Below are 15,092 nucleotides of genomic sequence, written 5' to 3'. Positions count from 1 at the left end.
AGGTTGATGATTTGTTTCAATAATCACCTTTTCTCCCTGAACAATGGGGCAGAAATGTTGTAGCGCCCACACAGTGGTTAATAGGGCCTTTTCACATTCATTAAATTTCATTTCAACTTGGGAAAATGCCTTACTTGCATAGGCAATGGTTTTGTGATTCAAATCGTGTTTTTGTGATAACACTGCTGACATACAATGTTCAGAAAAACCTATTTCTATAAAGAAATCCCTGTCCTTTATGGGGTATGCTAAACATGGTGCCTTTACAAGACATTCCTTTAATTTAGCCACTGCATCAGACTGCTCTTTTTCCCATTTCCAGGGAGTATTCAGTTTAAGCAGTTTAGTCAATGGTTGAGTGATTTCTGCATAATTTTCAATGAACTTTCTGTTATAGCCTGTCATCCCTAATAAACTTTTTACTCCTTTCACATTTTTAGGATCTTTTAATCTTTGTATGGCCTCTATTTTCTTCTTTTGTGGATTTAGCCCATGTTCAGTCACTTCATGCCCTAGAAAGTTCACTTTTTTCTTGCACCATTGTGCTTTTTGCAAAGATACTTTGGCGCCTGCTTTCTGCAATTGGCCAAGTACATGTCTTATTTCATCAAAATGTCTTTTCAGGCTTTCATTTTTTATCAGGACATCGTCCACATAAACTATTGTTCCTCTTTCCGCTGCATCCGGCATGGCCTTTCTCAAAAATATGCCAAATTCACTCCCACTATTGATGTACCCGAACGGAGCTCTAAGCCAGGCATATTGAGTCCTGTCAAATGTAAAGGAAAATAAATGTTGTATCTCCTCTGCCAATGGCACGCACCAATATCCAGAGGTGAGATCTAATGTGGTAAATACATTTGATTCCTCATGGTGTGTGGGGACTTTCCGTCCTTAGGCGTGGGATGAATTTGGATGGGAACACTGTTACCCATTTGGGACCAGCGGGGTCGACCGGTTTCTATGATTGCTGCTTATCATCTTCTTCAGGACTATAATTTGAACTTGTCCCTATGAGATCAAGGGTGGGGAAGTGGCACTTGGGCCACACATCCCATCTGCCTTTAAGGCACTTTCTGCCAGGTATGTCGAAGTTGTTCAACTGTGCAGCTTTTTTGTAGGGACTTACGCAAAAACTGTGTTGCTTCAGCCGGCGGATGCTTGTGTCTGGCCGTGAAATGCCGTAGATCGCGCTTGGTGTTTGCAATTGATGATAAGCAGCAATCATCGAAACCGGTCGACGAAATTTTAATCTAGGATATCCCAGAAGCAAACCAGGGATACCGTGCGAACAACACCATACGACAATATACTATGGATGAAGTTCCGCATTTTTAATTCTCAACAGCACACACTTCATATGATGGTCAATAAAATTCTAAAAATAGTTCCTCTTTGAAATGTGCCTCCAAGTTTTCACTCTCTTTTAACGGACCCCGCTGGTCCCAAATGGGTAACAGTGTTCCCATCCAAATTCATCCCACGCCTAAGGACGGAAAGTCCCCACACACCATGAGGAACCGTCTATAACAATATCTCTCTGAGGTCACCCATTAACTGGAACAAAAACAAGAATCAGCAGCCACACTGAAAATTGTGGACCCCAAACAGTGTTTATGTGTGTTAAAAATAGTGTCTGAAGTAACACTTTGGGTGAAACTTGAAAGTATAATCACACGTTTCCCTGATTGTGATCTAGTAAATACATTTGAACCATGTACCTGAGCTAGGCCCTGATCAATGAATGGCAGTGGCCATCTAGATACTGGTACTCTTTTATTTAACTCTCTCAAGTCTGCACATAGCCGCCATTGACCATTTGGCTTTAACACACCTAAAATAGGTGTATTGGATGTGCTATGAATGGGCCTGATGATTCCCCGCGATTCCAAATTTTTAATAATCTCTGCCAATGATTCTAAACATGCCAGCGGTAGTCTATACTGGCGTACAAACACTGGATTTCTGCTACACCCTTCTGGTAGTGTGGCCACATGTAAATCAGTTAAACCACAATCATAAGCATCTTTTGCAAATACATCCTTAAACTCCATAAATATCTCCCTCAGATTGTCCCTATCCTCATTGCTTTCACACGCATCCGCTATGGAGATCTGCTCTTCTACCATTTTGGAAAATTCTGGAAAATCTTTTGGTAAGGGAATCTCGGCGCTTTCCTCTAACTGTGTGGCTGTGTCTTTTTGTAAAGCTGCCACTTTTAAATATTTTGGCATATCAGCTTCCACTTCAATGGGCTGATTTTCTGTTTCATTTTCATTTAAATTAAATATTATGCAATCCTCTTGATGGCAGCACACTGTCTCATTTGAATCATAAGGATACACAGAATGAATTTTAAATATTCCTTTGGGCTGAGAGTCCAGGTGTTCTGGCAACTCACCCTTGGCATCTACATACTTTTCAGGAATATTTCCAATCACCATGTTATTTAAATCTGCCGTATAATGTGATTTTTGTATGGCCATTCCTAATGGGGAGTTTTCCTCTAAATGAATATCCTGACAACCTTTATTATTTACCATAATTTTTACAGATCCTTCACCAATGTCTACCAATGGAATGTATTCATAATACAGGCCTTGCTGTTTTATGGATTCATTCAGGCATACAAATGCATCAGAGCCTTTCATCTGCTGTCCATTTTTGCATTTCAGTGTTATTGCAAACTGTTTTGTAAATGCAGGAATAATAGTATCTTTCCTCATTTGTAATTCGATTGCATAAGGAACCAGTTGTGCACAATGATAAGCCCTTCTTTTGTCTTCAAATTCAGGTGCCGGACCACCTAGGCGTGACCATATTTTTTGATTAAGGAAATCTAACACCATACACATTCTGTGCATGATGTCATTGCCCATGTAAAATTAATTTTGTGCTCCACTCACTATCCATACATTATGGTAAATTGTTTTCTTCCCAATGCTAATTTTAAGCATGCATCTGCCTGCAATTCGGTTTTCAAAGTCTGGACTGTCCAACCCAGAAACATATTGGTTTTTAATCCTAAATCTCGGGATTTCTTCCCTCTCCATTATTTTTTGCAACAATTTCTCATTAATGAAACTCCTTTCATGTCCAAGCGCTAAAGTGGCTTTTATTGTTTTAAAATAGTCATTTATACCAACATGAACCCATGGTTGCTCATCTTCCATGTGTATTTCTGCCAGAGTGGTAATGTGTTTTTCTGAATCTGTTTTAGGAGCAATATTCTGTTTGCATGTTTTCTCTTTTAAATAAAAACGTAATGTGTGCTCATCTATGGCAGTCTGCCAATTTTTCCTTGGGTCCAAGTATATCTGTACAGGTAGTTTTTCATTGTCGCTCTGCATTTTGTCTTGACACATTAATATAACAGTGACACTAGGTATGCAGCTATTCTGGAGATATACCTCCACAGCATCATTTGTTTTGGCAACGGCGTGACATTCATTTATATTGCTGTTTTGTGATTTTAGTTTCTTAGGCCTCAATGGTTTTTTGGTTAAGGACCACAGCACTCCATTCACCCCATCTATGAGAGGAGACAATCTTTTCAGGCAATCTGTCCCCATCAGAAATGGAATTTCACAAATAGATGTGATCAATACCTCTTATTTCATTCTGTGCTTTCCTATTTTTATGTCAACCTCAGTTACACCTATGATGGGCACCTCCTCCCCATTAAAGTTATGCACTGGGCCTTGATTTTCCTTCACTGTGATCTGACTCTGTGGGGGTCTCCCTTCATTGATACTCTTTACCAGCTCCTTGGACATAATTGTGGCCTGTGCGCCAGTGTCAATCATAGCAAAGGTGTGGCATTTTTCTTCTACAGTGATGGGTGCATAATATCTGTCCTCAACTTCCTCTAATACACATAAGAAATGTGAATTCTTACTGATTTCAGGGCTCACCTTTCTCAGGTCTTTTTCACTTTTGGCTAAACACATTGGTAAATGGAAAGACATTTTTCCCTCCTTTTTACCCATTTCTGCGCGAGAGACTTTATTCATTTCTCCATGATCAGAGGTTTTTTGGAGTGTGGCCACTGTTCGCCCATCCATCTGGGTAACATCAGAGACCACATTACAACCTTCCAACTGAACATGTGTAACAACATCATTCAGCAATTTGTCATTTTTTAATTCTGTGCATTTGTGATCATTTAGTGTGATACCAGCCCTTTCAGCCTCTTCAAAAATATGTGGCTCAAAGAATTCTTCAGGTGATTGACTTGTACCCTCCTTTTGAGTATTTCCTTTTTCTGTCTGTGTTTGGTCATTGTTTTGCTTGCCCAGGGAAGGAGCTATAGCATCCCCACTTACTCCCTGTTCACTGGTATTCCCCATGCATGAGTCATTTTTCTTAAATCTGTCCCTTTGTTCTTTTGGAATTCCTAATGTTTCTTTTTCATTTGTACAAATCTTTACTGTTTTATTTAGCTCTAGGTTAAACCGTACCTCTTTTTTAGAAGTATTTGCACTTTCTGTCACAAGTTCATTTACTGGCACTTTCACATTTAATCCATTAGGCATCTCAGAGTCGTTATGCAAAATTATATCAGAGCAATCTGTCATTTTGGCACTGCAGTTATCATGAGTACTTAGTCACTTTTCGGAAGCCCCCCGGTCATTGCTATGGCCATCAGCCTCCTCTTTGGAAGGTTGTTTTTGCGCTGTACAGAGCTTTCCTATTTGCTCAGCTAACATTTTCACTTGGGCCTCAAGGCACTGGAACCTTTCCATCTCTCTAGGATCCTCTTTCTGTGGCCTAGGTCGATATTGGTTGTTTTCCCCCTGATTGGATCTATTCTGATACCTCTCAGGTGATTGATGTCGGTTGGGATGGTTTCTGAATTCTTGATTCATTTGTGGAGGGGAGCGGGTCGCACCCATCCTTTGGTTATAGTCCCCTGGTGGGGAATCTTTGTACTGGCGTGGATTGTAGTTCACGTTTTGCCTCATGTCCTGTCTCTCAGATTGTGGGTACTGGCCCCTAGGTTGATTTCCATTATCAGTAAATCGATCCACATATCGGGGCCTATCCTGATTACCATATATCATGGTTTGGGATCAAATCTGCTCTGTGTCCCCAATGACTGGTAGGGACCATCATTTCTTTGATCTTGATTTTGTCTCTGGTTATTGTTCATACCTGCCATATCAGGCCGATATCCTACCCGGTGTCTGTCCCCTAAATACCTAGGGCTGATGTAGCTCTCTCTATTACTAGGATCATGTGATTGGAACATTGGTACAGGAAATGGCGATCTTTGTTGATTACCCCTTTGTTCAGGTGTCACATTATTTTTACCTTGGCTTTGAGCAGACTCAAGGGACATTTTGGCTGACCTGATTTCCATTATTGTGGCTGAGGGTTCTTTAGATTTAGGTCTAGTATCTTTCATTTTATCACTTTCTCTACCCTGACAATAGAGTACCTCATATAGTTTTGTGCTTTGATGTACAATCCATTCAAGGGACTTGTCACGGTCAAATTCACGGACCAATTGGGATATGATGTCTTTCTGTAGCCCATAGAAGTATGCAGTTTTAAACTCATTGGAATTTGAGTCAAAAGATACATCAAAGCGAGAAAATGCTCTTTTTAAGTCTTGTAAAAATTGGCGAGGGGATGTATTAGGTCCAGCAGTAATTGTGTAAGCGACTTTCTTTGCCTCCTGCAATGACTGAAAAGGAGAAAAATGACGCCTAATTTCTTTTTCAAACTCCAACCAGGTCATATTCTGCTGTTCATTTAATCCCCTTATGATGCTGGCCGTCGGGGCATCTAAAGTTAAATGAAAATATTGTCTGTACTGTTCCTTAGGTATCTGGAGTGCTTTAAAAATGTCATGCACCGCTTCTAAGTGATCCTCAATGCAGCATTCACCTCCCTTTTTAAATGGTTTGATCAGGGCTTTAATGGATTTCATTATTTTTATGGGGCTACTTGTTGCAATGCATGGAATTGCACTATTTTGTGATTCAATCCTGTTTTCAGGTGTATGAGATTGGTGCCTGCCCCCAATGGGAGTATCAAATCCCCCAAGAGCGCTGCAACCAAGTTCAGTCACCGGCCCAGTCACTGGAGCACTAGCTCTTTGGGCAGAGCTAGAATTCACCTCCACTCCATTGAATGTGGTACCCTGCCGCCTCTCCTGGGACCTGGGAATGCACATTTGCTGTTCTAAGTCCTTACACTTTTTAAGGAGTCTGTTTGCTTCATTTTGCAAATAGTTGTTTTCATCACTCATCTTATTAATCACCTCCTGCATGTCGCACATTTGCATTTGGCATTCATTGAACTCTTTATTTCTCTTTTCTCTTTCTTGAATCATTTTAATCATTTCTTATTCTGCACTCTGGAGATCACATTCTTTTTCACAATGTTCTTTTTGTAAAATCTGCATTTCTGAAACAACCTCATCTTTATCCTGTCTAATGTGGTCCACTAAGGCTTTTAAGTGTACCAATTCTTGCTCACTATCCTCAAATTGTTTCTTGCTTTTGGATAACTGAGCATCAAAGTCTCTGCATTTTAATTGCATGTCTTTTTGGCATACATCCAATTCTGCTCTTAACATTTCCTGATTTTTACTTGCCCCATCTAATTCAGTCTTTAACCTGTTAATTAGCTGAGTATCATTCTCCTGCATTCGCAGGGACTTATTCAAAATAAACCATATTTTGCCGCATAGCCGTATTAAACAGTCTTTCTCTGCACTTTTATCGGCTGCATTCAATAATCTTGTAAGGCAGACCTGAATTATGCTGCCTTCTGCAAAAATATTGTCTAGTTTTTCTTTCTGCACCTCACCCTGAATGCGTTCACGCCATTCTAACGTGCTGTTCGACGACCAAGTCCCATGTGCAAACAACTTTGCCTCTAAATATTGCACTAGGTCTGAGAATGTGGTTTCCCTTTGTGACATTCTGAAATTCGTTTTAAGTGGCACACTGCTATTATAAAATGGGTTCCCTTTAATGTGCAAATGGCAGTGTGAGACACGCTTGCCACGCCCAGTAGGTACTCTATGATCACTTTCCCGGCCTGCAACGCACCATAAATATGTAGGGTATTTTGTGGAGATTTGGGGCCTGACGGTATTTTTTTACCGCCGAAAAATAACTTAGCAACAATCACTCCTTGTATTCAGATTGGGCCATGTACAACAATAATACAGTGGACATGCATTATTTCAGCACACAGACATGCGTATTTGGTATGCGTGGTTGGTATGCGTGGTTGGTGGTATTTTGGTGAGCATAATTCTCTTGTTTTATTTGTGGCCCCAATATCCAGAACCCCTTATTTTTGTTTAGATTTTTCGTGTAATCACTAGAGAGACCTCAGGCTTGCATTGCAGGAACACCACATTTTCATTTTTAGTGTGCCACCATGGGCAATTTCTCTCTGTCTTATCTACGGCAGCGAGCTATCATGTGGTATTTTCACTATCTTATATACGGTAGTGAACTATGTCCCGGGCCTCCCTTTTTGCCGACTCATAGACCTCCGACAAACTACAACACACACAGTTAGTTATAATTGCTCATACTGAATTACATTGTGCACACGGCTGCAGCCAAATTTGATGTTTAGCTACCTTGAAAATGACAATTGCACTGTCTAAACATCTCCCCACATCATCAGCACTGTATTGGTAAATATAAAAGACACCACCCGTCTGCTTTCAAATATTTTTGTGTATTATAAAAGTTGCATTTAAACACGATCTCACTCTTTACAGAAATAAATAAAATAGCACAGTAACAGCATTGTCTGTGATACACTGAAAAGAGAGTGGCGGAGACAAGAACTCAATTTGCAACATTAAACATGTGAGTAAAGCACAGGAATCTCCTTTCCTACACTGACTGAATATTCTCGTACACACTCAGCCCCCACACTTCTGTAATTACCTTATCTGTTCAGCATGAGTTTTCCCCAGCTGTTCTCTTTCTGAATTTGGCTCCCTTGAAGATTAACCCCAGTGAAAACAAGCGTCTTTCGTTCTCAAACCGGGGTTATTGCCTGGAATTCTCAGCTTTTGCAGCAGGAATGCTTCAGCCAGGAAACAGGTCCTTCTCCCAGCTCTGCCAAATCTCGATTGTCCTCCCCCTCTCCTCAAGCTCCCCCAGCAAAACTCTAATCACTGCCTCTAGCATGATACTTGCTATGACGCTGCTCCAATCAGAATCAATCATGCCATCTCCTCCCTCACTACACAATGGCTCATTTCTACAGTAACCATTTGTAACCAACTGATTTCCTGTTCCTTCGAGCCCTTTGCTTCCTGTAGTTATGTGGACAGAGCAGCAGAGAAAAAGAAAAAAAATGAATGTGCGTTTAAAAGTTCACTTTCAGAGTAAGCCTAATTCTGCAGTGGAGACACATTTTTATTAGTGGGTTATGTTAAATGCAGTTTTATTAGTCAGGTTAGTTATTAATAAGGTTAGTTATTAATTTTCAAATGTGTCTCTTGCACCATAGGCATTTCAGGTGAAAAATAGTGTGCATTTTTGAATGTGCACGTGTGCTTTTAACTGTAAAAATAGATTTGCATCTTATATGATAAAATCGTTTTTGACTGAATAGCCTGTCTTTACTTATATGTCCATGTTAATCTGGCAACACATATAGCAATGCACCACACCCATGTGGTGGTGCTGCATCAAAAAAGAAATTGCTACCTGTGCAGTAGTGCTGTACTCTGTGCTGTAACACGCCAAATATCCTTACAGACCACAATTGGCTCAAATTGACCGAAGACAAGACGGAGTTCCTGGTGGTTGGGTGCCCTCCTGATTCTTCACTTTGGGTTTCTTCTTTCTGGCCTTCCACTATCGGTCCCCTACCTATCCCGGTTAGTAAAGTGAAAAATCTAGGGGTAATTCTCTCAGCCTCCCTGTCTATGGCTAACCAAGTCACAGCAGTCTGTCAAGCAGGCCATTACCAACTGAATGTTTTGAAGAAGGTGCTCCCGTTTATCCCTGAGCTTCTTCGCCCTCCGGTAGTTGCTGCCCTGGTCTTATCCCGTTTAGACTATTGTAATTCACTGTATTTGGCCCAGCCCAAGGGTCTCACGCAGCGACTACTTCTACAAAATCTGGCAGCCCGGATGGCAACTCGTACCCCCTATGGAGCTCATATATCTACGGTTCTATAATCATTGCACTGTCTACCTGTAAGCCAGTGCATTAGGTTAAAAGCTCTGTGCATAGTGCACCAGACCTTCCATCTCCAGGGCGCTGAATTTCTCCAATCTAAATGAATTCGCTATCTTCCTAAGCACCTGTTGCGATCCTCCTCTGCTCATCTACTCATCGTACCCAGGTTTCAACGCACAAAGGTGGGCGGACGTGCCTTTTCCGTTGTGGCTGCCAATTTATGGAATGCGCTGCCACCCTCAATCAGGAAACTTTCGAACCACCAGGCTTTTAGAAAAGCGCTCAAAACAGTGCTCTTCTAGGTGTCTGTTTCCTTCTCTCTGGACTCTTGTTTGAATACTGCCTATCTCTCCAGCGCCAAAATACCCTCGGGTGGCCGTACGCTCTAGAAATTTACCTAACATAACATAACATGCCTAAAATTGAAAAGTAACTTTGATAAATTGTTTGTGTGAACAATTTAATACTATAATAGGTAATAAGTGTAAACAAAGGGTTTAACTTTATTTTTCCATTTTATCATAGGTCTACTATCATGCAGCAGCAATTTAATCGCACCGGCAAAGTGGAGCATGGGTTGGTGGCCCTCCCTGCAGTCATGCGTTCAGGATCTAGTGGATGCGAAACCTTAAATGTTGGTAGCATGCCTTCGCCACAGCACCAAGTAATGACTGGGCAGATGCACAGAGGTCACATGCCTCCACTGGTAAGAAAGTAACGCAGTACGAGTTGAATAAGGATGAATTTTCACCACTTATCATGTGGGTGTATGTGGATAACTATTAGATTGTTTTAGATTGATTCATTTTATGTATGTTTGGGTGGAAAAGAGGGAGGGAATTTGGCATTTTCCTTTGGTCATAAAAGGCTGTGTCCAGTGGAGTAACTTTTCTGAAAATGTTGGGGTGGGGGGGACATGACATCTGAAGAAAGGGTGCCCCAGCCAAATTAATGGGGACAAAATGGTGTGCCATGAAAGTTGGGGGGACAAACACCCCTGTCCCCACCTAAGATTACGCCCATGGCTGTGTGAAACTGTAGGCATGTAAAAAGGCGTCTGTCTTTCATGCTTAAAAGCAATTGATCTCCAAGAAGACTCCTACCAATCATTTTAAATATTACTGATCTGTAGAGTTATAATCTTTGCATATCGAATGAAGGTATTCTAGTAAACAAATGTTGATGCATTGATTAGAAGCCAGAAACTCTGAATACAACTTTTTCCTCACCAAATAGCATCTTTCTATGTCTGAGCGATTGCATTGTATTTTGCTGCACCCCTCTTGTGCTACAATTCCTTCTGCATTCAAATAGATCACATTCTATCTTATTTCTTCCAATGCAATCCACATCTTATGCTGCTCTAAAGTATCTGTAGTTTAGTACAGTCCCATATTAAGTTGAAATTGGAGCCTGGCTCCCCAACACATCTTGAGTAATGTAGTCTTAGTAGCCTCTCTTCTTTATCGAAGTACATCCTAGTGTAGTACATTGAATGCAGGATCTTGAACTTGATTAGCTTAAATGTGCAGGCAATCCCCCACTCCTTGGGTTCCTTTAATGCTTCCCTCCAGTCCTCCTCAGATATAAGACCCAATTCTTCCCATTGCACCCAAAGTTTGTCTTATGGCTGAGATGTGAAGTTCAATAGTACACAGAGTGGATGAAGGTTGATCTACAATACTGTGTGCTGGGTGTTGGATTTGTATTAGTCAGTAGGATAGCTCAAGTGCAACTGCTCGCCTTGGCAACAGGACAATGCAGTGCTTCATGGGTTCAATATGCTGGTTGGGTTGACTCAGCCCTACACATATTATCCCAGGTCATAAATTGTGGGCCACCATTTTGGTTAATGACAGTACTAAGTAACATTGGTTACCAAGTGCTCCGAAACAGGATTCCCTGTGATGGCGGCACTATAATAAAACACCATTATTATTATTGTCAATTTCACTAACATGATCCGATGACAATGGTGCTTTCTGATGAAGAGCAACTTAGTCCTGTAAAGAATATCAATGGATAATAGTTTGGGCTTGGGCATGATTGGCTACCTGATGTAAATCTACATTCAAAACTCCAAAATAGAGCCAAAGGTTGGTGGCTGGAAGGTTTTGAATAAATCATAACCACGTGCACATTTCTGGGCACCCTTCAAGACCATTGTTTTTCAGCCTGCCATGCCATTACAGAAGGGGAAAGACCATATGCAAATCAGGAATTGGTCCCGTGTCTGCTGGGCCTAGACACCTAAAGCTATTCCTCAATGATGAGGCCTTTCTGCAGTCCTACACAGCTCATGATGAAACCCTGTTCAGCAGTCCACAGTTTGTCCTTTTGGATGCCTGACTAGCACTCCAGTCTTTTGTTTTCTTTTACATTCTGAGACTTTTATGCCTGCATTTGGAGAGAGAAAGCAAGCTTCAAGTATCAAAATACTTCAGAATAAATGGAGCGAGTGGAAGTACTCCTGGTAATCTGAAGAGCTGTATCTAACTATATTGTACACGGTATAGCTCCCTAGTCCGCCTGGGGTGCAGTATTATTGGCAGAAATACAATGGTCACCCCAATACCTATGTCTCTGTGTTAAAAAAACACAAAAGCATTTGGCCATAAACCAGATACCATGATGGATTTGTCAATAAGCAGTTCATATTTTAGTGTATTTTTTATTAATTTGATTAGGGAAAAAAACTACCCACTGATTATCTGCACACCACACAAATGCACTCATCAAAACAGAGATAGAGAGGTGTGGGGGTGGAGTTTGGTGGTCTCTGGAGAAGATGCTTCTCCATAGAGCTCCCATAAATCTCTGCTGCTAGTATCCTCACATGCAAGGGATGGTTGCCCACCACCAGAGGATTACCTGCCGGGAGGTTTGAGTATGCAGTGCTGTCTCCATTTTCATCAACATGGCGTGGAAGTGCTGGAAATCACGATGGGCTACCCCACGCACCACCTCTGCTCGTACCCTTCTCAAGACCCCACAAAGGTTGCCTTGAGTTACTGGGGCATAGGCAAAGGTCACAGATGGTCCATTATTGCTGCTGGATACTGTGCAGTGTGTGGCCTACTTTGCAGATCATGCCCCCCAAGAAGGTGCACAAGAATAGTCTTCAGAGGGATTTCCACCACTCTAAACTGGCCAAAGGAGGCAGTTTGTTTGTTTATTTGTTTGTTTATTTATAGGGCGCCCGAAAACCCTTGGGTAGCTGGGCGCACAGAATAACAAGAATGCTTAGAACTTAGTTACAGGTTGCATATTACAGGTTGTTGGGAACATAAATTGTATACAGTAATTACATTATGTACATTTTACATGTAAGAGTGGAGAGGTATGTGTGTCATCAGGTCACAATGCTCACGGTCACCTGTTTCAGAGGTCATTGCGTCGAAGCCAGGTGTAGGTATGGTGCCTGAAGCTGTTGTAGGGCTGGTCCCTTCTTAGTTCAACTGGTAGGGCGTTCCAGTACTGGGCTGCTTGCATAGGGAAGCTATCACCTCCTGTTTTTTTTAGTCAGAATCTAGGGGTTTGGAGGCAGAAAGAGTTGGCTGTTCTGGTTGGTCGTGCAGTGGTTTTTCTTATTATTCTATCCCTAAGGTATGGGGGGCTGCATTGTTCAGACATTTGAATGTTAGTGTGACAATTTTGAAGGTGATCCTATCTCTAATTTTTAGCCATTGTATTTTCTCCGCACATTCGAGATGTGCTCTCTAGCTGGGAGGTTCAGGGCCGTTCTGAGCGCGGTGTTTTGTAGGGTTTGAAGTTTATTGATGATGTATTTATTTGTGCCTGCATAAAGTGCATTGCAGTAATACAGTTTTGAGACGATTAGTGCATTGGCTAGGATAATGCAGCTAGCTGGTGAGAGGAAGGGTCTGCATTTTTTAATAAGTTTACCGGTATAGGCTGTGGATGAGGCCAGGGAGTTCACTTGTTTCCTTAGGGACAAAGTGGAGTCCAAATAGAAACCGAGGGTTTTCACCTCTTTGGCGACAGGGATTATATTGCCATCGATATTGAAGGAGCTGTAGTTGGAATCAAGTTTTTTTAGGTGAGCCTAGAATGAGGATCTCTGTTTTTTCATCATTCAGGCAGAGACCATGGGTTGCTATCCATGCCTGAATGAGGGTGTAAATTTTGTTTACTAAAGCTGTATCCGCAGTGAAATTGCCCGAAAGGGGGATGAGGATCTGGGTGTCGTCTGCATAATTTGTGTAGGTGACACCCAGTCTGTCTAATTTGTCGAATAGAGGTTTAGTAAAGATATTATACATCGTTGGCGAGACACAAGAGCCCTGTGAGGCTCCACATGTTGTCTGGATAGGGTCTGCAGAGTCTAAGGTGGAGAAGACTCGCATGCTTCTGTTGTCGAGAAAGGATTGGATCCAGGCTATGGCTTCACTTGAGAAGTGGGTGGCTGACGCTAGGTGTTTGCAGAGTACTGCGTGGTCCACTAGGTCAAAAGCCACCGACAGATCAAGGAGGAGTAGCATAGCTGTGTTTCCTTTATTGTTGAGCTCATCAATTTGGGCTTTGAGATCTATAAGAGCGGTCTCAGTGCCGTGTTGCGGTCTGAAGCCCGATTGACGAGTGCCGAGGAGTTGGTTGGTCTCTTGGTATTTTTGGATTTGGAGATAGGCCACTCTGTCAATTATCTTCAGGAAGAAAGGGACAGTAGTGATGGGCCTATAGTTGGTGGGGATCGAGGGGTCTAAGGTTTGTTTTTTAAGCAGGGGAGAACCCAGGACTCTTTTAAGCTACTTGGGACGGTGCTAGATGAGAAGGAGGCATTGATGAGTTTAGTGACGAAGGGGGCAAGGTCTCTAGCGGCATCCTTGATTATCTGGGCTGGGCAGTAATCGCCTTTGCAATTGGATGGTTTTAGTGAGGCAATGATGTTTTCAGTTTCATGTGTGGAAACTTTAGAGAATTTGAAGGGTGTTAGGCTAGGTTTGAGCGTGGGCGTGCTGGGAATTTCACTAAGAGGGAGCGAGGCATTTTTTATAGCAATTTTTGTTTGTAGTGTTTTTACTTTATTAGTGAGGGCATTTTGGATATTTGTACACCATTGCTAGTCTTTGGGTACGTTATCAGGTGGTCATATGGTGGATTCGAGTTCTCGCAAGATTGCGAATAGTTTCTTTGTATTGGAGCATGCTTTGGAAATTCGGTCGTTATAGTCTTCTTTTTTAGCTTGGATGATTGCTTTCTTATAATGTGTAGCGCACAATTTCAGTTTAAGTTTATTTTCAGCTGAAGGGGAGTGTTGCCATACAGTTTCAAGCTTCCCTTTTCCCAGTCTCAGTTCTTTTAGATGGGGGGTGAACCAAGTATTAAGGTGGGATTGTTGTTTACTTTTACAGTTTTTCAGTGGGGCGATGGTGTCCATGGCTATGGCCATGGTGTCGTTGTATATTTTAACCATGGTGTCTGGGTCAGAATCAAATGGCAAGGCATTGATGGTTGGGAGGAGCAGGGGTAGGATATTGTCTGGTGTGATGTTTTTTCTGGATCTAGTGGGAACAGATGGTGCCATTGTTTTTTCAATTCTGGACATCTTGTTAAGTGTTAAGTAGAAATTGATGAGGAAGTGGTCAGTCCAAGGCTGGGGTGTAATTTTAGTGATAGTAGTAGGGCAGTTGGAGGTGGCTACCCATCTAGTATTCTCCCTTTGTCGTGGGTGGGGGTGAGGACTTTTTGGGTGAGGCCATGCCCTTCAAGCATGGTAGCGATTGTTTGCGCTTGTTTGTCATTTGGGTCGTTAAGACCTAGGTTAAGGTCGCCAAGGATCATTGTCTGGGATGACTTTTTTGTGTTGCCTGCTAAGAGGCTGGATAATTCCTCTTCGAAGGGGCCTAAGGGCCCTGGTGGCCTGTAAATGAGATAAATAGTTAGGGTTTGGCATGGGGA

At 41.9% G+C, this 15,092-nt stretch overlaps 1 protein-coding gene across 11 annotated transcripts in view; it reads left to right on the top strand.

The window, feature by feature from the left end:
• The window catches only part of TLN2 (talin 2), a 7,472,684-nt gene that overhangs the window by 1,292,715 nt on the left and 6,164,877 nt on the right, over positions 1-15,092 (top strand). For all 11 annotated transcript variants that reach the window (XM_069624483.1, XM_069624482.1, XM_069624486.1 and 8 more), the window contains one exon: positions 9,699-9,879. In XM_069624483.1, coding sequence (XP_069480584.1) covers positions 9,699-9,879 — 181 coding nt within the window. The remainder of the gene's footprint in view (positions 1-9,698; positions 9,880-15,092) is intronic.

Source organism: Ambystoma mexicanum, chromosome 11, assembly GCF_040938575.1.
Source record: "Ambystoma mexicanum isolate Mex_15411 chromosome 11, UKY_AmexF1_1, whole genome shotgun sequence".
In the NCBI taxonomy this organism is placed as follows: Eukaryota; Metazoa; Chordata; class Amphibia; order Caudata; family Ambystomatidae; genus Ambystoma; species Ambystoma mexicanum.
The sequence above is the reverse complement of the archived record's forward strand: the minus strand, read 5'-3'. Positions and strand labels throughout refer to the sequence as shown.